The sequence below is a fragment of the Podarcis erhardii genome, assembly GCF_964252035.2.
Source record: "Podarcis erhardii genome assembly, chromosome: 1".
Taxonomy (NCBI): Eukaryota; Metazoa; Chordata; class Lepidosauria; order Squamata; family Lacertidae; genus Podarcis; species Podarcis erhardii.
Genome location: NC_138497.1, coordinates 118,165,831 through 118,192,501, shown reverse-complemented (window position 1 = coordinate 118,192,501; position 26,671 = coordinate 118,165,831). Strand labels below are relative to the sequence as shown.

The window sequence follows — 26,671 nt, the reverse complement described above, 5'->3', positions numbered from 1 at the left end:
TACAAGCAACAACAACAACAAAACGGTTAGCCCAACATTTAGTGCTATGAAACTGTAGCTATGAAATCCTAGAGAGTCTGCTATTTTAAAGATCTCTTAAGTGACTGCATGCAGTACAGGACCTGTACACAGTTTGAAGTATATTATCACCTTGGCTCTACATGTTTATAACAGGTTATCAGCATATACTTCAATATGACTTCATTGCAAGTGATGCTGCAATGAAGTGATGCTACAGAATGAACCTATTCCCCTCTGCAGCCAAAGCACATGTTCTTTCATCAAGCTATGCCCATCTTGCATGTGTACAAAGTGGCCTTGAGTGTTCTGAGTTTAGCAGTAACCCCTTTATATAAACTAATCATCCAAAATTCACTGTCAGTCCCCTTCACAGCTTCTAAAACCACCAGTCCTTTCTATCTTATTTTCAGATTATCCCAATGTTTTCTAGTTTCTCAGGCCACCAAGGCAAAGATTACACTATATGGAATTTCATAAACCGCGAGAAAGCCTAGAAACATGATGAAATAGATTCTCAGATACTGCAAGTTGAAATGTCTCAGATAAGCCATTCTTCCCTTGCACTTTTCCAGGGCATCAATGGAAAGACAATATTTAAGAACAGAAAATATCGATTCTCGCACTCTCCAGTGAAAGCTGTAATAATGTGCTTTCATTAATGCATGAGCAAACACAAGACCTGTAAGGACTGTATATTAAGATTGCCCCACGAGGACCCATTTCAAATATTTGCTGAGAGTACAATAAGCAAAGCTGTCATTTTCTCTTCCACTGCTGATTTGATTTTAGTCAGCCCTAACCTTCTTCCTGCTTCTAATTCACTGGAATATATATAGTTGCTGAATGAGCTTTATAGAAACATCCTCATATGTTAATGCATGGCCATCGTATTTTATCACTGGGGAAGGGTAGGCATTCTGTCACTTTTGAGAACAAATAGAAACGGAAATAATAATCATGTATATGCCCCTCAAAAAGACAACCAGAGAGTTCCTTCAGTTTTATGATCGTCATGAAATCAAAGCAGGATTTGGGGCAAGTGGATGAAATAAGCTTCAGCTAAGTCCCACCTGGGGCTAATTTTGGATCTGTGGAAAGAAAAAAACAATGTACTTGCACTTGCTCATATTAGCTTCCATTAAGTTGGTTAAAATTGCTGGGGAATCCTCATTTGCTGGTATTGGCAGCCTAGTGGAACACCAAGTATTCTACAGATATTAATTGACCCACAAATAAGAAGAGACAATTGTAGTGATAACCATTCTAAGGAAGACTTTTTGAAGGAAAGAATTTTTTTTTTTTTCAAAAATGACTGCAAACCACCAAGGATAGAACTTGCAAGCTCTTGCAGAAAAGTACTGCCTTTTATTTGCCAAATGGCCCATCGGTTGTGCAAGCATGCTAGGTATGGGTCACTTGCAGCTGCAAACTGTGGGCGTATGCTCGCCGCAGGACATCTGGAGAAGGAGCCTGGTATGTTGGAGCAACTAGCCAGCATTCCACTCGCAACCCCCTATTATCTGTTACTAAATTCATTTATAGCCAACCTTTCCTTCAAAGGGCTCAAGGAGGCCATGCATAGCCCCCCTTTCCCCATGTTATCTACTCAACAACCCTGCAAAGTTTGCTGGCCTGAGAGATGGTGCTTAAAAGTATGTTCAATGTCTCTTTTTTCAAGTTACATTCTCTACAGATCAGTTTCATTTGTTGAGACATTAGTGTTACCTTAGGAAGAAAAGGGGGAAAGAGGTGGAGGGGGGCATAGTGAGTGGGGATGGGGTCGGGCAGCAATGCTTCTATTCTACTCAGTGTATGTGTGGGGTTTTGTGTCAGCGTCGCTTGTGCGGGTTCTCTTTACTATATTCCCTAGTGTTCCTTTGGTGGTGAGAGAGGTTGGGGTTGGCCCAGGGTGTGGTTGTTTGTTTGTGACTGGCTGTGGTGAACTTTGTTTTCATGTGTGAGTGGGGTGGGTGAGTGCTTTCAAATCAGGTTAGCCATATTGATTCGTATGCGGTTGGCGGATTCTTGTCATTTGTCTTGTTGGGCTGTGTGTGTGATAAAGGGGGGGGGGGCATAAAGGCGTCTTCTTCTATTTGTCCCCGTGTCTGTTTCAGTTTGTTGGTTAGTTTTTCTAATAAGGCTGTTTCCCATACTATTTGGTACCATTGGTCCATGCTTACTCCTGACAGGTGTCTCCAATGTTTGGCTATGATGCTGAACGTGTCTCTTCCCAGTCCTAGTCACATCACACTGGCTCTCAACCACTCTCCTTTGTTGCTGTGTCAGGCAACTCTTGTGCTCCAAAGTTTCCTGGGCCACAGCAGCAGTCTGGCAACAGTGACTCCCACAACCCACCAACCTTGTCCCCCGCCCCCCCGCCCCACTTAATACTTTCGGGCTTGCTGTGTTGCGAGTCATGAAGGGGGCCACACTGTTGGAATAAATTGTCCTAAATGCCTAGGGACGGGGTTCAAGGGGAGAATGCAATAAAAGCTGAACACTTTGAAAGTAGCCTGTGGCTCATTGAATCAGTTACTAGTGCTGCAACCCAGCTGATTATTAGACTCCTGGAACCCCAATTCACTTTTGCTCTGTGTCCCAAAAGCACCAAGTCCTGCACACAGCAGTTGCCACCAAACACGATTATAACATTTAAGAGTTGTGACAACTGTCCTTTGACCTTTGATCACAGAATCATTGCAATTAATTCTTTTTGGTCAATTAGCTGACTAGCTTTTATGGACATAACAAAACCAGAGGTATATTACATTAGCCTATGCTATGATGTAGGATGCAGGTGGCGCTGTGGGTTAAACCACAGAGCCTAGGACTTGCCGATCAGAAGGTCGGCGGTTCGAATCCCCGCAACGGGGTGAGCTCCTGTTGTTCGGTCCCTGCTCCTGCAAACCTAGCGGTTTGAAAGGATGTCAAAGTCCAAGTAGATAAATAGGTACCGCTCCCGCGGGAAAGTAAACAGCATTTCTGTGCGCTGCTCTAGTTGCGCCAGAAGCGGCTTAGTCATGCTGGCCACATGACCTGGAAGCTGTACGCTGGCTCCCTCGGCCAATAAAGCAAGATGAGCGCCGCAACCCCAGAGTCGTCCACGACTGGACCTAATGGTCAGGGGTCCCTTTACCTTTATGCTATGATGTGGTTATTTATTGAAGTAAATAGTTTCTTTTAACTGAACAACACTCTCACAAAACAGCCTACAACAAGCCACATCTAAATGAATGATCCCAATCAATCAATCAATCATTCATGGCACAGTAATAGACCTGCACTCTTGGAAGGCACCATTACCCAAAGGAATCTTGTGTCCCTCTGATATGGAACATCTCTTCCCTTTGTTCATTGCTCCTCTGGAATTAGAGGAGAGCATTCACGCCCTTCAGGGGTAAAGTGAGCTACCCGGTTTCTAAGGCTTTCATCTCCTCTTTAGGCTAAACCTCCTCCTGAGTCGGTTACAAATATTGTCTTTGAAGCTGCCTTTTGGCCAAGCTCCTTCTTAGCCTTGGCAATGCTGTTTGGCTTGATCTATCCATTACAAGTTAGTGTCAATGCAACAGCAACTGAGATGCAAGCATTTATTTATCCCAGTTGCATCCCACCCATCCTCTGAGAAGCTCAGGGCATTGCGCTTGGGTTCATCTCCTTTTGACCGCACAACAATTCCTTGAAGCAGAGACATTGTTCAACACTTTCAAAGACTTGGGGATATGCCCATGACACATTTTTTTGCGTAAACTAATTTATATGAATAGATGCAAGGCTTGGTTGACTTTCAGAGTGGAAAAAAGCAAACACTGTGGGCTTACTCTGAGCTATAGCGTGCGAGCAAGGTTTTCTGAGCCTAGTATGGATTGGCCCCTCTGCTCCACCTGAAATCTACTGGCAAGAACTGCTAATTTAGGGACATATTAAAACGAGAACAATTGTCTCTGGATAAATTAATACGGAAGGTGGCTGAGGTCTCAGAAACTCCAGCGGGTGCAGAATGCCGCGGCGAGACTCCTTATGGGGTCCTTGCTGCGGGATCACATTCACCCGGTGCTATACCCACTGCAGTGGTTCCTGGTGGATCAAGTTTAAGGTGCTGTTTTTAACCTTTAAAGCCCTATACAGCCTAGGACCCTTGCACCTACGGGACTGCCTCTCCTGGTATGCCCCATGGAGGACCTTACGGTCTGTAAATAGTAACATTTTGGAGGTCCCGAGCCTCAAGGAGATTAGGCTGGCCTCGACCAGGGTTGAGGCCTTTTCAGCCGTGGCCCCGGCCTGGTGAAACACTCTGTCACAAGAGACCAGGGCCCTGTGGGATTTTACATCTTTCCGCAGGGCCTGCAAGACGGAGCTGTTCTGCCAGGCCTTTGGTTGGGGTTCAGTCTGACTCCCCCTCCCCTTTCATAATAACTTGCATGAAAGTGGCCTCCCAATTTTTCTCACATATAAGTTCAGCACAAACAGTTGGGCCTGGTGAGCATTTAAGGTCCCCAACCCTAATCTGCTGGTTGCCATCTGATTGGATTTTATTCTGATCCTGATCTGATTTTAGGATGTATTTTAATTGATTGTCTGATTTTATGTTAATGTGTTATACATTTGATGTTAGCTGCTCTGAGCCCGGTTTTGGCTGAGGAGAGTGGGGTATTAATAATAATAATAATAATAATAATAATAATAATTCATGAGCACTCCACTTTGTATTATGTCTAGTCACCCTGGAACAAACTAAAAAAAGAAACCAGTTTACAGAAGGGGAGGGACAAAAGATCTGGGACTTAACACCTAAGACTTGGGGCTCAGCCTCCCCTCTAAAAACACAACTGCTGTGAACTGATTTCCCTATGCCGGGGTAGACAACCTAAGGCCTGGGGGCGGACCTTCTCAATCCGGCCTGCGGACGGGTGGGGAATCAGCGTGTTTTTACATGAGTAGAATGTGTGCTTTTATTTAAAATGCATCTCTGGGTTATTTGGGGGGCATAGGAATTCGTTCACCCCCCCAAAAAAATATAGTCCGGTCCACCACATGTTCTGAGGGACGGTGGACCGGTCCACGGCTGAAAAAGGTTGCTAACCCCTGCCCTATGCCACTTGGCTTGATGGCCCAAGGAGAGGGTGTTTTAAGTTTGAATAGTACAAGCCCCCAAAGCAAATGCAAAGCTCAAGAAAATTTAAAGGAGATAAGGAAGGAAGTTTGTTCTGTGCTTTGTTCAGGGTAAAGCAGGAAGCCACTTTTAATTTTCTTCCTCCCACTCAAGGACTTGGGTGTGTGTGTGTGAAATCTGGCCCTAAAACATTATTTTAATGTGGATGGCGATGCACAGTGTGTGAAAGAACATTATATAAACGGTAGCCATGCGGGAGGCAAGCCACCCACCTACATGCCAGCTTAGAGAGAAGGGGCAAGCTAGTTGCCATGGTATGTCACGCACTGCTGAAAAGATACTGATTATAAAATTTACTCTGAAGAAAAGGGATTGACAAGCTCTCATGCTATAAATTAATCTACGTGCTTTCTGGAAAAATCTCCACATAGCATTCCACACACACCCTTGCCCCCCGCCCCATTATTTCTCTCCTTCTGCTGACATGCAACATTGCAAAAGTAATCAGAGTATGCTCTGTTCATTGGACTTTGCTCAAAAACAGCTGGACTCAGAATTTTATACAATTTTCGTCTTCTTGCTTTATAGCTGACGCTGGTTTTACATGACTAATAAGCGCCCATTCCAATTTTGGTGCTCTAAGGATTGGATCTTGACCACAGAATGCTAACTAGGACCTTGAAGGAGCAACTGTAGGCCTATGCTCTTTCGATGTTGCCCTCCAGCAAGCACCTGTTTCTGAATCTTGATTACATTCTTCGCCTGCCTTGATCTCAGACTAGGTAGCTTCACAGCAACTTCATGTGCAAAAAAAATCTGCCTGCCTCTGACAGTTTTCTTCTCATTTGAACTCTCTGTAATTTAATATTGGTCTATAAACAGTTTTTTTAAAAAAATGTTGGGCACAACCCAGCCAAAGATGAACATTCTAGGCAAGTCCTACTGATTTCAGTGATAAGAGAAGCGGTATTTAACTCTTTGGTTGAAATCAGAGAGATTTAAAAGTCTTGATTGTGCCCCCCATAATAATTTAACATGTTTTGATATCTACGGCTAGAATTTTATTTTAAATAAGAAACGTAGACTATTTTATTTGCAAGAATTAAAAGAAAACTTTCTGGGCTTCATCTGGTTTAAGACAACAGTATATCTAAAGAACAGTGAGTTTATTTCCACAGCAGGATTCGCCCTGAAGCACTGCATGCCTGTGTAATACAGTCTTAGCATTATTATGCTCCAAGGGAGAAGACACCATTTGGAAGTGGACAGAATGTTTATATACTTTTATTCACAAAAATCCATGTATATGGATTTGTGTTTTAATGTTTTCACATTCCCCCACCAACATGGTTCTCCGAAAACATATATTCATGACGAAGAAACAATTTGGCATTCGTGTAACAATCTACACAGGCTGTGTATGATCATGTGTGGTGATTGCAATGTTTGTTTGGCTTTTAATGCTATTTTAATTATTGTGAGCTGCTTTGAGCTCAACATTTGCTGTTGGAAAAGTGGAATACAAATATTAAATCAAATCAAATGTGTACTGGACACCCATAAGCTGACCCATTCACTCATATGGAACTAATTTGTGATAGACAGACAACTACCCTAAGAAGTAAATTCAACCGCGTATTGAAAGCTTGGGATTTTCCTTGCAACTGTGTGATGTTCACCTATATACATATTTTATTGAAACTGATTTCTTGGACTACATTTTTGTAGCTTAAAGCTTGTTTGCTTTTGCAGAATCTTCACAGCCATTTCTCTCTTGGATGCTATCAACACATAATGATATCCAACTGGAGAAACTCTGCCTTTCAGAATTTATAATTTATAGTTTTGTTGCAACTACTGCTGTTTTATGATGATTTTAGCATTGTTCTCAGCCTCCATTTGATTGCTTTTTTATGTTAAAAGGCAGAGTGCCAAATTACCAATATACTTTCTGATTAATATAAGAGGCTGATCCAGTTACTTCTCGTGCCAATGGGAGTCATAACATTATTTACAGCTGAAGTCAGTAAAGATTGAGGGAGCGCATTTCATTGTGAAATGCAAAACCTACTAAACATTCACAGCATCAGAAAGAAACAAAAGACCCAAGCAGTTGTTACCTGCGCATTTCACTCCCTGAGCAATGAGGCCCCACATGAAGTTGGCACAATATTCACACCAATGTGGACCCCTGAAAGTGTGAACCTGAAAAACAAAAGCAGAAGTCAACAGATGAGCGCAGTGATTTGCAAGTACGTCCCCCCCAAAAAATAAGTACACCAACCACACTCCCCTCTCTTTCTATCTCTCTGATTAGCTTGGCTTCCATGTTGTACCTACTACTACATAGTATGAGATACCAGAAACACAAACTTTTACAGAGACAGATTCAAACGGGAAAAGACTGCTTCAGGCTCCGCAAGAGATGTTCTTTTCAGCCTCAGGGCAGTTCTGAACAAGGTTGCCCCAAAGGTTTTCCCCTCTGTGTGAAGCTGTAGGCTTGAGGTATAAAGAATCTTTGTAGATGATTGTTAGGGATGCTAGACACACGTTTCAAAAATGAGATACTCTGCCAAGCTGCGATACTTGCTCTATGTAAAAAGGTAAAGGTACCCCTGCCCGTACGGGCCAGTTGTGTCCGACTCTAGGGTTGTGCGCTCATCTCGCTCAAGAGGCCAGGAGCCAGCGCTGTCCGGAGACACTTCCGGGTCACGTGGCCAGCGTGACTAAGCGGCATCTGGCGAGCCAGCACCAGTGCCGCACATGGAAACGCCGTTTACCTTCCCGCTATAAAGCGGTACCTATTTATCTACTTGCACTTAGGGGTCCTTTCGAACTGCTAGGTGGGCAGGAGCTGGGACTGAAAGACGGGAGCTCACCCCGCCGCGGGGATTCGAACTGCCGACCATACGATCAGCAAGTCCTAGGCACTGAGGTTTTACCCACAGTGCCACCCGCGTCCCACTTGCTCTATGTAGTATACATATAATACATCCATTCTGTACTTCTGTGGAGCTATGAAGTTTTGGAGAAACACACATTTTTTATCCTGCCCAACTCTGAAGCTATGGAGGTGGACAAAGCATCCTTGCCCCCTCTTCCAGCTCCAGACTTGGTGAGAAGCCTGGGACTTGACCAAACAGTGCCAACTAGGCAAACCCTGTGCCCCCTCTTCCTGCTCCACCAAGTAACTTGTCAAAGCTAGAAAACTCCCTTCCTCTCTTCCCTGAAGCAAAGGGTTGAAATATCAAGTTATCCCCATCCCCTCGCTTTTAAAGAAAAAATAATAACAGCCCATCAGATCTGAAAGGGAGCAGGAGACAGAGAGCTTTCCAATCCCTACATGGTGTTGAAAGCCACCAAGATATTCAGATAAATCAACAGAGTCACTCTTCCATTGCTTCCCTCCTAGCAAAGGCTGTCCACACGAAGATGAACAAGGTGTCCTCAGTTTCTAAATGGAAGATGAAACTAGAGTGAGCACCAAGTGTATCGCTAGAAGTCATAGCATATAAATGCATATAGGACAATTGCCAGCCATTTTTCTCCATTTAGCACCACCAGCATTGCAAGTGGGATATGAATTGCATGCTCAATCCTTGTCCCATTCATTTTTAATTTTTCTGTAGTATCTTTCTGCAATGCCTATTACTCAAGACAGTGTACAGTGTCAAAACAACAACAACATAAGAGCAGATAATAGCTAGAAATGCAACCTGAGCATTGGAAAGAAAAAGGCTGGATCATGGCCTTTAATGATTCTTAGCTATTTCTCCTGGAACAGATTGATCAATTATTTAAAAATTTAATTTAGCTATTCCGAAACTGAAACTCAGCTTTTACAGTTAGACTTAAAATCCACACTGGTTAGCAAAATTAATTATTTTCTATGCTAAGAACATTGTGCTGTAGCGCAAAGCCTATCATAACCAAGTCAACATTAGCTCATGTGATTGCAGGAAGATATTAAAGGAGTTGTTGTTTTTAATCATTAGCCTTGAATCTCTTTGTGCATAGGTAAGCTTCTATTTATTTTTACTTGCTGCAGTCCTGAAAAGCTTATAAGCTCATCATCATTCTGAAGAAAAAACTACCTCTTTCTTTAACAATTGTACCAGAACATGAAATCTTAAAATTCCCCCTCTCAACTTCTAGGGAAAGTTAGCCACTGAAGGTGAGAAAAGTAGCCACTTCCTTCTCTATGGTTGTGATTTTTTTCCTCTCCAGCCTCCTCTGACTGTCCTGTGGGAGCCTTCAGAATTCAAAACGGGAAGAACACTCTCCTTTGACAGGCCTGCTTCCACAGGGTGAATGCAATTTATAGCCAAGTCCTTATATGGAGAACTGAGGATGGTTCTACACCTGGGAAATCAGGCCTTCAGATGAGATGTGATTAAATAACTCTATGGTCTCTAAGCTATGAAGTCTAGCCTCCTACTGGCCACTGGCGGATTTAGCAAGTCAAAGGAACCCATAATTCTAGTCATTTCCATCTTCCGTTGGAAACAGCCTTATATCGGTTTAGACTGCTTGCTCTATCTCATCCAGATCTGGCTATTTTGATCGGCATCAGCACTTCCATGTCACAGACAGAGGGTCTTTCCTCTCACCTGTTTACCTAATAAATTTTAACTGGGGGATACTGGGGATTGAACCTGCTTGCAAAGTCAGCTTCTACCAGTAAGCTAAGGCTCTTCTGCTCCAGGGTAACATAAAACATGCTGCTTTCTACTTTAATATTGTGTTTTGTTCTTAGAATTTTCTGTCAGTCGCCCAGAGAACATGTTACTCGGCTGATATATACAGTGGTACCTCGGGTTAAGTACTTAATTTGTTCCAGAGGTCCATTCTTAACCTGAAACTGTTCTTAACCTGAAGCACCACTTTAGCTAATGGGGCCTCCCGCTGCCGCTGTGCGATTTCTGTTCTCATCCTGAAGCAAAGTTCTTAACATGAGGTACTATTTCTGGGTTAGCGGAGCCTGTAACCTGAAGCGTCAGTAACATAAAGCGTATGTAACCCGAGGTACCACTGTATAGGAAAATAAATAAAAAGAAACTACCGTTTGCAACTATTATCCAACTACTTAAATTTATTTATTTAGAAGACTGCTTTATAGCTCAAAGGCAGTGCACATCCACACCATAAATTAATGCACATTTAAAGCACATTGTTTCCCCCGAGGACTCCTGGGAACCGTAGTTTGCTAAGGCTGTTGGGTATTGCGGGGTAAACTACAGTTCACAGAATTCTTTGCGGGAAATCATGTGCCTTAAATGTGCTTACCAAAGATTCACACAATGAAAATTACATTCAGATCTGGTACCAGGAACAGAAATAACATTGGGTTGCATCCAACTAGGCAATGAAAGAGAAGACATTGAAACCAGAGGGTCTTCTCCATGTATAACTCAATTTGGTTCAAACTGTGTTCCGACGGGTGTCAGGATTATTCAGGTGGCATTTCCCACCTGCACCCTTAGTCTTCCCCTGCTGGCAGTTGCCAGGCAACACCACCCACTGATCTCCTCTGATAAAACCAAAGAAGGAAGAAGGCAGATGCAGGATGCTAGAATGGCGATTAGACTCCACAATTCTAGTAATCTAGAGGACCAAGTTAAGGGGAGATTAACACATGCAAAAATTCTATATTTCAAGCTAGTGGAGCTTTAGGTGGCCAATCAAAAGCTGCAATTCTGCAAATAGGAGTTCATAAGTGCAAAAAGGATGGTCATAACAACATTCTGGGGTGGTTTCCCCCCCAGTTTATAAAGCCACCAAAAAACATGGCCTGTTTTCAACAGCATATTCTACTCAGTATGTGGCAGAGCAGCACTTGAATTCCTGTAGTACTGACTGACATTACAGGATTACTTTCCTTCTCCTTAAAAAAACAACATGTGGCAGACAAAAAATTCCACCCAAGATTTTCCAGGAAGATTCACTTCTCAAAACACAGAGGAAACAGCTTGTTTCTTTTGTTTAATGCATATACTGTAAAATGTATATAATATATAATGATCAAAACCAGCAGCATTTGGGCTAAGCTGCTGCCCTTTTGAAGTACAGAATGCAGTTTTGAAGCCCTTGTTCCACAAATCACTTATGGAGGAGTCCCAGCGAATACAGACTTCTGATACTTTTCAATGTCCCGGTCATAAAACCCGAGATATAAGGCATCTAATCCTGCTTCCCATATAGCAAAGAGAGAGAAGTGTTCTTATTAACAGGTCTCAGTAGTACCATCCCCTAAGAGACGCCTATATTTCTTTTTGCGACTTAAGTTTTCTATAGGTTTTAGAAATGAATAGTGTGATTGCTAGAGAGGGTAGCCTCATGAACCCAGAGCTGTGCCCCTTTAATGAGGATTTCACTTTGCCTCTCCTTGTATTACTTGGCTGTGATTGCAGTGAGAGATACCAACAAACCATACTTCTTCATTGGCTAAAACTGAGAGAATATAAGATGCTAGATTTTACAAGATAAGACTTGTAATGCCACATTTGGTGGGGAACCATTTAATGAACAGAAAGATCAGAAGGCAGATAAGGGAAATAAATGAATTAAGCCAATACCACACGCTTAATTAAAAAAGAGGAAGAAATAATGGAGTTCAAATGCCTCCCTGAACACATGGCCTTCTGCCATGGAGAGCCCTTTAACCTGAAGCCAAAGTTTATGGTTATTCAATATTGAGGAGCAATGTGCAAATCTATCCATTTTCCATTTCTCTCAGTTTCTCATTTTTCCAATCTCAAGTTCTGCACATTTCCACATTAGCTTGTGATCTTAAAAAAAAAAAGTCCTCATGAAAATTCATCAGCATTTGAGTACAATTCCTCCCCAGACAACCTATTAATGTGTGGCATGCTCCAGAGCATGGCGATGAAAATGGGACCAGAGACTTTCCTCTAAACCCCCAATTAAGACTGGGTGAAATCCAAACAAAGAAATGAAATAGACAGAAGAAATTACTAGCTCCTCATCCTCCAGAGTGTCTATGTAGACTTTCTAGCATTGTGCTTGCCTAATAGTAATAATAATAATAATAATAATAATAATAATAATAATAATAAATCATGCAGAATTTAACAGAGCTGCCTCTTAACTCTGATTCAGCAGCTGAAAGAGCAATGTCACAAAGACATTGATTTTTAAAAACCTGATACATGGATGGGACAAGTGAGGCCCACACCATTTATCCAATGAGCCAAACAACATCACACACTGAATGATAGCACTGAGAGATAAAACTCTAGCATCTGCCTTATGAATGCTATCAAGAAATCGCTTTCCCTTCAGATATTCAGATAAGATTATCACCTTTGAAGGTTTAGTACCTTGTATATTGCAAAAATCAAGAGCAGCAAACCAGGACATGAGATGACAAATTACTTTCATATGTGTGGCAGTACACATAAAGATGATACCAGCCCTATATCTCCTTTGATTGCAGGACTGCCAGAATCCCTGGTTGCGTGGCATTAGGACTGGGCCAGGTTAGTATTACAAGAGGAGTTTGAAAGGGAAAGCTGAATAAAATTTTGTTTCAGCCATTCTAAAACCAATGCTGCCATTTTGGGATCTCCTCCCAGGCTGGGCTGCCCCAGGTGGGTTAGTTGTGGCATAAACTGCAACGCGGCACAGAGCAGAAGGTGGGTGGGCTGAGATTTCTGCCAGCCTGTTCAAAGCATATTAACATGCTGGGAAGGCTTCCAGAATATTCTGTTCCCCGCCAAGGGTCAGCTGTTTGGTGGGAAGCTCAAGTTCCTCCCAAACTCCACTCCTAACTTTCTTCTGTGCATTTTTAGCATCGAAGCAAATAAATGGAAAGTGGTTCTGCTTAATCTTAATTACTGATACTTGTTTTAAAACATTTACCAATACCTTTGCTCATATAAATATCCCAGAAGTACTGAAAGCATGATATGAACCCATCTAGTTAAAACATTTCACGAGGAAAATACTGTTTTTGTTTCATGGATGAGAAAAGAGAGAAGGATAAAGATGAAAAGACCAAGGGCACTTGGCAAAATCTTGAAGAAATAGAATTAATGTAGTACAGTGGTACCTCGGGTTAAATACTTAATTCGTTCTGGAGGTCCGTTCTTAACCTGAAACTGTCCTTAACCTGAAGCACCACTTTAGCTAATGGGGCCTCCCGCTGCCGCCGCAGCACGATTTCTGTTCTCATCCTGAGGCAAAGTTCTTAACCTGAAGCATTATTTCTGGGTTAGCGGAGTCTGTAACCTGAAGTGTATGTGACCTGAGGTACCACTGTAATATCGGAGATGATGGCTGGTAAAGTATGAATCTCAATAGGGAAATATTTTTTTTTTTGAGTGGCCTTGAGAAGATATCCAAACCGGTCGGATACATGCATATGCATGGGACCTCTTTGGCTTGTAGAGAAGGAACAAAAGATATAAAAAAGTTGGCCATTCAGGAGATTTAAGCAATCAAGATTGAAAGCAATGGATGTTCTGCAGTAGCAGTTTCCTTCAACGTGACAAGGTCACTGAGAAGACTTTACGCTCTGCCTGCTGTCTTTCAGACAATGCTGAAGTTGCTCAAGTATCGAGCCTGCCCTGAATTTCAGCCAGCAACTTTGTCCAGGACTTCAGAGGACAACGGGGACATTTTGCACTGGGGCACTCCAGCATCCTTTGCTGCAGCGTATAAATAGCATTGTTTTATCAGCAAGGGCAGCGTAGACTCGAATGTCGAGTAGCCAAACATTCTTTACAGCCCTCACTCATTTCCCAGCCAGAGGTTCGGCAGTGACTTGTTTCACTTCCCTGTGGGTATTAAATGTGTCAGCAGGAATGTGAACAAGTGGAAATTGTATTGCAGTGAGGCTACTGCTAAACCAGTACAGGAAGTGGAAGACAATGGAACGCACACTATTTTTCTTTTAGGGATAAAGGGGTGGTTTTAAAATTAGTATTTACTGCACAGCCCAGCCTATATAGATATAGATTCTACTGTAGGGTACGTATTGCTTTTACAGTAAAAATAAAATAAAATGGCAAGCCCATTGAAAATGGGAGCAAGAGCGAAACTTATTGGCTAGATATAGAAATGCACAAGACGACTGTACAAAGCTGCAAATGAAAGGAACTAGCCTGGCCATGATGCTCTAGCTAATTTGGAGGAAAAGCTGATGATGATAAGAGGCTGTGACACACCATATCAAGTCCTTGAGGCAAACGCCTAGGCTGCCTCATTAGAGTCCTTCTACACTTCATCACATAGGGGAGCTGCTCAGCTCCTCAGGCAATGCATGTGCCAAGGCGGAAGACTCACAAGCAGCAATGTGTCAAAGCTCGATTTGCCTAGGAAATATATACACACACAAGTTCCTATTAACTGGGCAGGGAGGGGGGCTAGGGAGCCTATTTTCATAGCCTTAAATGTTTTGAAACACAGAGAAAGCAGTGGGGTACGTGACTTCTGCATTATGCATATAACACTAATGAAATGCTGAAGGTTAGAAGTGGTAGGCACAGAGTTTAAGCCTAAATGCAGCCAAGTGGCCTTCTAGCCACTTCCTAAGATGTAGGTTTTAAAATAATAATAATAATAATAATAATAATAATAATAATAATAATAATAATTTATTTGTACCCCGCCCATCTGGCTGGGTTTCCCCAGCCACTCTGGGTGGCTTCCACAAAGACCAAAAATACACTAATATGTCATACATTAAAAACTTCCCTGAACAGGGCTGCTTTATGATGTCTTCTGAATGTCAGGTAGTTGTTTATCTCTTTGACATCTGATGGGAGGGCGTTCCACAGGGCGGGTGCCACTACCGAGAAGGCCCTCTGCCTGGTTCCCTGTAGCTTTGCTTCTTGCAATGAGGGAACCGCCAGAAGGCCCTTGGCGCTGGACCTCAGCGTCCGGGCAGAACGATGGGGGTGGAGACGCTCCTTCAGGTATACTGGGCCGAGGCCGTTTAGGGCTTTAAAGGTCAACACCACCACTTCGAATTGTGCTCAGAAACATACTGGGAGCCAATGTAGGTCTTTCAAGACCGGTGTTATGTGGTCTCGGTGGCCGCCCCCAGTCACCAGTCTAGCTGCCGCATTCTGGATTAGTTGTAGTTTCCGAGTCACCTTCAAAGGTAGCCCCACATAGAGCGCATTGCAGTAGGCCAAGCAAGAGATAACCAGAGCATGCACCACTTTGGCGAGACATTCTGTGGGTAGGTAGGGTCTCAGCCTGCGTACCAGATGGAGCTGGTAGACAGCCGCCCTGGATACAGAATTGACCTGCACCTCCATGGACAGCTGTGAGTCCAGAATGACTCCCAGGTTGCGCACCTGGTCCTTCAGGGGCACAGTTACCCCATTCAGAACCAGGGAATCCTCCACACCAGCTCGCCCCCTGTCCCCCCAAAACAGTACTTCTGTCTTGTCTGGGAACTCTTACCTTTTTATTTCATTTTTTTAAAGAACTGGGACAGGAAAGTGACAAAGATCAAATGTTGCGCTGTAAACGTCTATATCAAAACAAGCAACTGCAACTAACCCAGCATTCCTAGAAATGTAGGGACAGCAGGGGAACGCTTCCTGCTCAGCATTAAAATTGCTTGCACATAAAGCTCATATTTAATGAGTGCATCAGGTCTGCTCCATCGAGAAATTTAAACTTTTGTACCAGCGTGTCATCAGCTAATGACCTCATGAGCAGATGAGTCCATTTCATCCATCAATTTACTAGGCAGGCTTCACAGGCAGAAGTTAACAGAATATTGTATTCCAGCCCGCCTTAAACACTGTTTTAAATGCAGGAGACAAAGAAAACTAAAACCAGAGTTAACATCCCCCCGCCCATTGCTCATCTTATTCTAGGAAGTGAACAGCAAAATCTGGGCCGAGTCTAGAATGTTTAGGTAGCTTTAACAGCACCACTCCTGAAATTAAAAGATCTTAGCATTCAAATATATTGCTCCAGCAGCTTGATGGTCTGCATTGTGTCTCCTCAGGAGTGGTGATCTAAAAGGACATACAAACTGCAGAAGTAGCTGGCCAGAATTAAAGTAAAGGTAAAGGGGCCCCTGACCATTAGGTCCAGTCGTGACTGACTCTGGGGTTGCGGCGCTCATCTCGCTCTACTAGCCGAGGGAGCCGGCGTACAGCTTCCGGGTCATGTGGCCAGCATGACTAAGCCGCTTCTGGAGAACCAGAGCAGCTCATGGAAATGCCGCTTACCTTCCCGTCGGAGCGGTACCACAAACAAAACAATATTTATTACGGCCATAGGCCCATACAGGTAAAAACAACACATAAATAACAGCTTGTGCACGTGGGGAAAAAAAAAAAAAAAACAGCCGCTAAAACACCACAATAACAATAAAATACTATAAAATAGAATGGCATACTACGCCTTAGTTAGCTTGTAGTGCGGTACCTATTTATCTACTTGCACTTTGACGTGCTTTCGAACTACTAGGTTGGCAGGAGCAGGGACTGAGCAACGGGAGCTCACCCCGCCGCGGGGATTCGAACCGCCAACCTTCTGATCGGCAAGTCCTAGGCTCTGTGGTTTAACCCACAGTGCCACCTGCGTCCCTGGCCAGAATTAGATGTTTCCAATACTAAATGGCTGCAGAGGCTGCAGGTCTGGCCCAGAGCCAGGAAAAGGATAACCTTCTCTTCGCAGAGAGCGGAGCCCTGCATTACATATAGTTCCGTGATTCTTTTTGCAGACATTTTCTTGGAAAAACCCAGCTGCTGAAGCTGCAATTTGAAGGTGAGAAAGGGTCTTTGTAACTGTTATCCCTCAACTTGTTTTCCTGCCAAAAACTGGGCTCTCCAAGCAACTTCAAACACAGCAACAGAAGTGACATGGGTACCTGTATCACTTTTGCTGGAGTGGTAAATGCAACTTTTTGCTGGAAAGGGGTTTGAGGGGAAAGGGTGAAGAAGCCCCTCTCCCCTATATCAGCCTACTGTTTCAAACCATGTTAATATTTTTTTAAAAAAACCCAGAAACTTAGTTCTGCTACAAGGCGCTGATCAAGCCAGTATCTCGCTTTCAATCTGTCCCTTTGGAAACATGTCTAATTATTTCAAGTAAAGAAAACACTGCATGGTTAAATTTGTTTCCTAGCTGTAAATGTTTGACATAACCTTGAACCCAATTTGTGCTTGCATCCAGCATGTTTCTCTAGCTGGTACAACCAGTGTAATGCTCTTGGTATGCAACTGGAAATACTTAGCTTTTTGAAAGTTCTTCAGGGCCTTTGAAGACTTAAGAAAATGAACAAACCTCAAATTGGACAACAGATCTCCCCCTTCGCACAATGCCTGCTTCACTTCCAATATAACATCAGTGAAATATCCCACCCCCTATTTCCAACCTAGCAAGTCCAGGAGTTGCAGTTCCACAAGTTAAGAACTTCTCTGCACTCTCACACAACTTATTCTAGCTTGTCATGGAGAAGGGCCATTATAGTTAAACCAGATCATATCTTTTCAGTGTCTGGTGAGCCCACTAGAGTCCCACAGCTATGTACGGAATCGCGCCAATCATAGATAGATGATCATTAAATCCAGAGTTGAGGTTCAGTGCTTCTAAATGGGAGAATCCAATCACTTTGTTTAAACATTGTTGTTTTATCCACTTTGTCAAGGAATCCAATTTAATATAAATTAGGTTTATGTTTTCAGAATGGCATGGGAAATTTGCATTATTTAAGAGGACATCTCCTGCTTTTATTTATTTATGTTAAAAATCCCCCTTGCTATTTGCTTTTAATTCACTGCCTGCTCTTAAATAATAATTTATTTTTTTTTGATACCCTGGGGGCAAGTTGACTGCATTCTTAAGCTCCAAACCTTAGGGACTGCCTTTTCGTCTATGAGCAATCATAATCTCTGCAGTTAACCTACGGCAGTCTTTTGATAATGCCTCCTGTGTATCAAGTGTGATGGGGGAGGGCACAAAGGGAGTTATTCTGTACTCCTGTTCCCCATCATTCCCCTGAAGATCTGCCAAAGGCAGTATCCTTCAAACTCCTCTTTATTTTTATTTTTCAAGTGCAGGCCGCTCGGTTGCCAAGGATACGCTTCTTCTTTTTCTTCTTCTTTGCAATATGTTTCTCCTCTCCCATTTAAATACATTTCTAACCATTAAAAAACACACAACTGTTCAAAATGTTATAAGCCAGACCAAGAAGCTAAAGGACCAAGGTATAATATGCATTTAAATATAATGTAAAATGATTGAAGGCTCAACAGAGGCGCTAGGAAGGTTTCCCAGTGCTCTGCCTGGACTTAGATTCAGGGTAAACTAGCAAACCACTGTTTAAGCAAAATGGATTTGGGTGCTCTTCCCACTCGCAATATAAATGTTTCCTGGAAACTGACAAATATATTAATAGAGCTAAGGACATTCTTATAGCATTCATGCTGAAATGTTTTACTCTGAAGCAAATGGGACAGTATCAGGGCTTGCTTCGAGGACTGAAGCATGAAATTAATAAAATCTGGCACCAATCTTAATTTACATTGTGCATACTTAAAATTAATCCAGAATATAGATGCAACTGGGCATAGGACTCAAATTACAGGTTTGGAGAGAACTGTATAGCACAAGGGGACATAAAAAGAAATCTCCTGAATAAAACTGGAGCAATATGCAGGTAATTATTCCCAAATTAAATTCTGCCCCCGCCCCCGAAATGACATACAGTGATTGCATTTGCATGGCACTTTAAACCATGGTTAAACAAAACTATGGTTTAAAGTTGAGCGCACAACCTGCTCATACAGCGGGCTAAAATTGGGAGAGTTTATTTCCTCTTGGTTACAGCTCATGGTTTGTTTGGAGAGAAACAAACCACAAAACTGGATTCAGATCCCAAAACACGAATTAACTCCTGGCAGTGAGGAAGGAGCAAAGCGCCCATGATTTTAGACCTGAGCAGCAGCACACTGTGTTTTCACCTTTAAACCATAGTTTAGCGTAATTATGGTTTACAGCAGCGAAGGAGAACCTCGGCCTTCAAGCCAAATTAGTTCCAGCAGGAGGCCTAATTTGGCTCGCAAGGCTTTTCACCCAAACCATGTCCACCTGCACTATACCTGACAGCATGTGTGATGTCAGATAAAGATGTGACTGCAAAGGAACAATAAGGAGCCCTATTGCGTGCTCCCAATTGCTCCTTAGCAGCTGATTGGTGGTGACAGCAAGCCCTGATTACACACTGCATACATAAATACGGCATGTATATAAAGCCAACTGGGAACTCCATGCTTACAGTCAACCCTAAGTATTCAAAGCACATCATATATATGAAGGGCTTGGAATCCCATAAGGCAGGGCTGGGGCTGGCCTATATGGGGCCCTATAGAAGTTGCTGGCCTGCCAACCTAGCAGTTCAAAAGCACGTTGAAGTGCAAGTAGATAAATAGGTACCACTCTGACGGGAAGGTAAACGGCGTTTCCGTGCGCTGCTCTGGTTTCGCCAGAAGCGGCATAGTCATGCTGGCCACATGACCTGGAAGCTGTACACTGGCTCCCTCGGCCAGTAAAATGAGATGAGTGCTGCAACCCCAGAGTCGTTCGCGACTGGAATTAACTGTCAGGGGTCCTTTACCTTTTGAGAAGTTGCTGGACTACAACTCCCAGCATCCCTGACCACTGCTCATGCTGATTGGGGCTGATGGAGTCCAACAACATCTGGAGGGCACCATTCTGACCTGCTGTGAGTTGGTATTACTACCATCCATATTGCAAATAGGGAGAGAGTGGCTTGCTTGTCTGGAAGCCACCGAGTGAGTTCATGGCAGACGCGAGAACCAGGAACTTGCCAATCTGTAGCTCCTTCTCTGAAACCATTATGCCCCACTAGCTCTCTAGATTTCAGCTTGGCTTTAAATAAAGCACCACAGCAGCAGGGTTCATATGTGTCTCCAATCCAGAGCTGTGTGTGTATTCAGGTGTGTGCACACAAGTATTCTGATTCATAATGAACACGTGTGCAATGCATTACCAAAGAGCGAGCTTTGTATATGCAATGGAGCGTCCATGCCTAAAACTGATCACTGGATCAGAGCATCTGAGCACTGACTGCTTTCAAAAACAAGGAATACAGATATTTTACTTCGGGAGGAGTGTGGGCCAAATTTTTATTCTGACCCCTAATGGCAACCTCTTTTCTAACATAAAACCTACTGAGGTCTAGCGGTTTCTGTTCTCTTGGAATAAGACAACGAGTAAGAGCTCATTCTGTTTACAAGACCTTAATTAAAGCACCCATTTAATCAGAGGGATGTAATGAATTATCTGCAACTATCATTAGCTCAGTGTACACGTCTAAATAAGATAATTTTAAGGGTTCCCAAGAAATAGTGAAGAAGACAATTGTATGGTGTGTGTTTTTTTTTTTAAATAGTAATAATCAAAAATAATAATATTCAGAAGCTACATAAGAAAATTGTGTGGGTCTTTGAGAGTCACTAGCATTAAGAGCCCTATGGTAACAACATGCTCTTTCCATCACAGTCAATTTATTAATGAAGGAGTCTGGGGGGGGGGAGGGAGAGAAATGAGCTAGGAAGCAGGAAAATGCAGACCATCTGCTCTGCCCAGATGCAATAAAAGCATGCTTCTGGCATCTAACACTATTTAATAGCAATGCACAGAGATAAGATCAGTAAATCCTTTGATCAAAGATCAGGTCTCTCACACACAAAATCTTTATGTACCTCTGAACTAAAAGCCAGAATTTAACTAATATATTTCCCCATACTTCTTTACTTGTACATACACGCCCAACTACTGTGTTAAGATTAGGAATTAATCAAATTAATTCTACATGCAATATGTTACTTTACTGAAGTGATACTGCTAGGGTGATTTTTGCCTAGCTTCAGAATGGAACACACAGGCATACAAACAAACAAACAACTGCCCCAAACAAGTCTGGAACAGCTGCCCAAGCATAGGTATAATGAAAGAGGTGAACTTCTTACCTTGAAACTGTGAACCTTTTCATATTTTGGAATGTGTTCGTTTTCTTTCAGAGTTGCTCTTCTGACAAGTGATGTCAGCTGCGAATAAGCAAAGAGTTTAAGAGGTTGCCAGATTGTCACAGATGACTTTTGAAAGCCCAGTCGCATTCCCAAGGCTGCCATCAATAAATCTCTTTGACGGCTCTCCTGTTTGGAGTTGTGAACGGCAGATCTATTAGCTTTTTGCCCTGACCAAGATTCTTTGGATGGCATTTTGGAAGAACTGGCAGGCGAAAACCGAAACCAAGAACCAAAAAGCCCAAACACCAAAAATAAAATAAAAACAAGAACTTTACACCAATCTCAATTTGAGTTAAAAGCAAAACAAAGGCAGCATTATTATCCTGAAGCCTAAACTGAGCTGAAGAAGGGCATCATTGATGCAGTTACTATTTTACTTTAAAAGAAAAATCTGGTTTGGCTGTGGTTTCTTCTCTCTTGAGGGCTTTTGTTTTTTAAAAAAGCTTTCTAATTCAAGCCTGAAAACTTATGGGTCTGAATGTAAACAAAAGCAGAGTCCCTGTTAACAAAAGAAATCCCAGAATGTCTTCATCCATTTAGAAACCTATGCAGTGAATTCAGAAGAGGCAGTTTTCTAGACTCTTTTCTTCCCTATTCAACCATACTGATGACCATTTTGTATCAAAAGATGCTCACATACTGCATATAATCAGTTTCCAGTTAACAGACACTCTGCTAACCTCAGTCTAGCAAGGAGAGGGAGGAGGGGGCGGGCTTTAGCTGGCAGCAATGAATCTGACTGGTTAGATTTAGACGGCATGCAACCAACGAAGAGCCGGCAATAGAATTTAAGCAGCGTGGTGCTCAGGCTCACTCATTCCCCCCTCCCACAGGAGACTTTCTTGCTGGCTCAAGAGAAAAAAAAAATCAGCAGGAAGATAATGAGCAATGAATGAGTCATGCATCATTGCAAAATGGCATCTCTGCCGTTTAAAAACTAAGGAGATTGCTCTTCAGTTTTAATGCCTGGAAATGTAGTGCAAGCAGGAAAGGGAGGAAAGCTGCATATTACATGGATGATTGAGACAGATGAACACTAATCCTATTGCTCATGACTATTCTCACATGCAGGGACACGGGTGGCGCTGTGGGTTAAACCACAGAGCCTAGGACTTGCTGATCAGAAGGTTGGCGGTTTGAATCCCTGCAACGGGGTGAGCTCCCGTTGCTCGGTCCCTGCTCCTGCCAACCTAGCAGTTCGAAAGCACGTCAAAGTGCAAGTAGATAAATAGGTACTGCTCCAGCGGGAAGGTAAACGTCGTTTCTGTGCGCTGCTCTAGTTCGCCAGAAGCGGCTTAGTCATGCTGGCCACATGATCTGGAAGCTGTACGCCAGCTCCCTCGGCCAATAAAGCAAGATGAGCGCCGCAACCCCAGAGTCGGTCACAACTGGACCTAATGGTCAGGGGTCCCTTTACCTTTATTTTCACATGCACCTCCCTTTATCTTTTTACAACAATTTCATGGTAACACAAAATGCCTTTTCTTTTGCACTTGTCGTCTACTTTGCTCAGCCCCTTTTTTCTTAAAAGGCTGTCACCATCACCTTGCACTCTACCAACATCTTACATCTTGTGTAATGATTCCCCACTGCATCCAAATGGGTTGGGGCGATGGTACTGAAATGGAATCAGTGGTTGAGCTGGATGCCCCCAACGTCCTTTTCCAGGAACTGATGGAACCATGGCAACTGATTGTAAGAATTATACTAGAATGATCAAACTAGCATGAGTGCTGGAGGTTGCTTTGATAGGCCTGGCAAACTGGACAAAGCAGCCATCCTTTGCTGTGGAGGAAGTTCTCTTTAGTTTTCATGTTCCGGAAGGGTCCAACGTTTTGGAAAGGGAGCTCACCTTCGGAGTCCCTCTGCCCAGGTGTGGAATGTGGTATTTCTGTGTGTGAAAGTCAATATGACACAGACTGAGAGTAGAATACAGTGGCACTTCGTGTTAAGAACTTAACTTGTTCTGAAGGTCCGTTCTTAACCTGAAACTGTTCTTAACCTGAGGTACCACTCTAGCTAATGGGGCCTCCTGCTGCCGCTGCACGATTTCTGTTCTCATCCTGAAGCAAAGTTCTTAACCCGAGGTACTATTTCTGGGTAAGCGGAGTCTGTAACCTGAAGCGCCTGTAACCCGAGGTACCACTGTACACTGCTCACCGGAAACTTGGCAAGGATGGAATAAGTAAGAGAAAAGGTTCTCATGTGAATCAGTAACTGTTTAAGAAACAGGAACTAGACAGCAGGAATAAGAGGACATTTCTCTCTCTACTGATGGATCAAGAATTAGAATGAGCAGACTTCCGGTCGGCGCCAGCGTTTGATGGCGGTCCTAGCCTCGAGCTCCGAGGCAGGACTGCTCCGTAAGTTCGGGTCTTACCCGCTACGGCAAGCGGGGGACCCCTAAAATCACAGGCGCTGAAGCCTGTGAGCAAGGAGATTCGGTGGGCACCTTTGCGCCCCCCCGGCATCGTGAAAGAGCCTTTTTAAAGGCTCCAGAGCGGCATCGGGGTGAGCGCGGTGCTGAGGATCGCTACCCAGCTTACGGAGTGAAGCCGCGTCGCCATTAACGGAGAGCGCCGATTCCTTTCTGAAATCAACGATTGGCAACAACAATACCCGTGAGTAAGATCGCAAAAGTAAAACGGGACTTAAAAAATTTAGAAGATTTGGCTGAAAACGGGAAGGCAAAATTAAGGAAGTCAGCCTCCCGGAACTGCATGACTAACGGAGCAATGAAAAGACTAAGCTGTGTTTAAATGGACTTTCCTTTTAACTCTTATTAAACCAGACATCGAAAGGATCTCCCCCCTGTTGTGCAGGAGAAGGGGGGGAGGAAACAGAATTAATTTAACCTGCAAAAGAAAGGGATAAGGAATAAAAAACCTCTGCTGCCGATACTTCTGGCCAGGCTGCCGGAGCAGCGATCGCCTGAAAAAAGGAACTGTCAAGTGAGCTGTCAAAGGACAGCGGCTACAAAATAAGACTTATTTTGAAACATACTCGGGACTTTGGTGGATTACAATTTTAACAGTAAAGTGCTACAAACTAAAGACTTTTAATGGGACTTCTGCCTTTGGACTTTCTGTTTCTTTGTTCTGGGTGCCTTTGGATGGTTACAATTTCCTCCTCTAGAGGGCTTTAGTTACATTACGGTGTATCCAGTGGGATTTTCCACTTGCAACTTTCCTGTGTGAATGACCTTGAGTTATGAGCAACCCGCCAGAAGAGATTTCAACAAGAAGTAAAACAAAGCAGGCTCAAAAACAAGCTCAAAAAAGAGGCTCCTTATCAGGAGCAGCAGCTGCACAAGAAAAAATAACAGCAGCATCAATGGAGTCAATGACACAGGCCCTGCTTAAAATAAATCAGTCACTAGAAGTACTCACTAAGCAATCTGCAGAACTTACCAAACAGTCTACAGAGAACTCTAAGAAACTGACGGAGTTGACAACAAGACTAGACCTGAATACAACAACAATTTCATCTAATACAGATTCTATAAACCGTTTGGTTCAAGAATCTACGGAAACAAGGAGAATAGCTGAGAGTGCTAGGTCCACTGCTGAAGAAACCAAAGGAAAGTTTGCGCCTATTGTAAAAAAAGTACATGAACATGATTCAGCATTAGCCCTACTAGAACTGGAAAGGAAAAGTAAGAATCTGAAATTAAGACTGGTTCCAGAAGAGGAAGAGGACAAGCTTGGGGAATTCCTCACAGATAAATTTCAAGACTTCTGGAATGATGAGCTAGATGGAGAGGAAGATGAATTTATGATAACTTCAGCCTTTCGGATTGGCAGGAAGCAAGGGAAGAAGCCAAGAGATTGTTTAATTACCTTAGGATCAAAGGAACAAAGAGACAAAATATTGAACCTACACTTCCAGAAGGCCTTGGTCATTAAAAATTCTCAGATTCAAATCTTCAAGGATATTCCTAAATATTTTTTGGAGGTTAGATCTCAATTTAAAGAACTAGTTGATCTACTTAAGAAGAATAATATCCCATTCAGGTGGGAATTTCCACAAGGGCTGTCCTTTAGCTTCAAAGGGAAGAAAATTAAAATAAAAACAAACCAGGATAAAGAGTTCTTTTTGGAAAGAAATCAAGAGGATCTTCAGAAAGGAACTGTCAGTGAGGAGGAAGTACCGGACATCTCAAATCTATCTTTTGGACTGAACCGAGCACCGACTGAGGAGGAACAACAACTTGGTGCAGTCGGTGGAAGATCTACCCAGTAACCAAAATGTCTCTGCAACTCTTCAGTTGGAACTGCAATGGTTTGAACCACCCTCGAAAAAGGGGCCAAGTATTTCATTTATTAAAGAAGGAACATCTAGATGTAATCTGTTTACAAGAAACCCACATTGCCAGGATACATAGAAAACTTTTAACAAACAAGAGATTAGGACAAGAATTTATATCATCAGATAGAGTCAAGAAAAGAGGAGTTGTGATTTATGTCAAGGAAAAATTTGAACCAAAATTGATCTTTAAGGATGATCAAGGAAGATACCTGGCAGTGGAAATCCAAATTCATGGAGAAAAAATATTGATTGTTGGAGTTTATGCACCAAATGAGGGGAAGGCTGAATTCTTCAAGAAGTTGCATGAGACTTTAATGGACTTTTTGGACTTTAAAATTATAATGATGGGTGACATGAATGGAGTCGTCTCTACAAATATGGATAAGGCCCAAAGACAAACAATATCTAATGATGGAAGACTACCAAAGACTTTTTTTGACCTGACTGACACTATGGATCTGATTGATATTTGGAGAACTAGGAACCCTCTGGAAAGGGAGGGGACCTTCTTCTCTGAAGCAAAAATGACATGGACTAGAATTGATCAAATATGGATTTCTAGTAATCTGGCATCAAAGGTTAAAAAAACAGAAATCTGCCCAAAGACCTGCTCTGACCACAATGCTGTCAAGATGGAAATGAAACTGACAACAGCTGGAACCTTTAGATGGAGAATGAATGACACCCTCTTTGGAGATGAGGAAATTTGCAAAAAGGCCCAAAAAACACTTAAAGACTACTTCGAGATCAATTTGAGATCAGACACAGAAAAAAGAATCATTTGGGACGCAAGTAAAGCCGTGATGCGTGGCTTCCTAATACAACAGAATTCAATAAAGAGGAAAAAACAGAATGAGAAGAAAGAGAAAATTTGGAATCTAATAAAAGAAGGGGAGAAGAAACTGAGATCTAAGCCTAAATCCCAGGAGATATTAAGAGAAATAAAATTCTATCAAACACAATATATGGAATTGATGAACCAGGAAATAGAATGGAAAATTAAACAAATGAGACAAAAGACTTTTGAGTCTGCAGATAAATGTGGGAAGCTACTGTCTTGGCAACTGAAAAAGAGACAAAAACTGAATACAGTGACATCACTCGAAGTAGATGGGAAGTCTATTAATAAACCAAATGAGATAAGTAATTGTTTTCAAAGTTTCTTTAAGAAATTATACAAACAAGG

General features: G+C 42.7%; 1 protein-coding gene across 4 annotated transcripts in view; it reads right to left on the bottom strand.

The window, feature by feature from the left end:
• The window catches only part of CHN1 (chimerin 1), a 106,519-nt gene that overhangs the window by 9,487 nt on the left and 70,361 nt on the right, over window positions 1-26,671 (bottom strand). For all 4 annotated transcript variants that reach the window (XM_081840369.1, XM_081840370.1, XM_081840372.1 and 1 more), the window contains 2 exons: window positions 21,118-21,195; window positions 7,252-7,336 (listed from right to left, as the gene is read on the bottom strand). In XM_081840369.1, coding sequence (XP_081696495.1) covers window positions 7,252-7,336; window positions 21,118-21,195 — 163 coding nt within the window. The remainder of the gene's footprint in view (window positions 1-7,251; window positions 7,337-21,117; window positions 21,196-26,671) is intronic.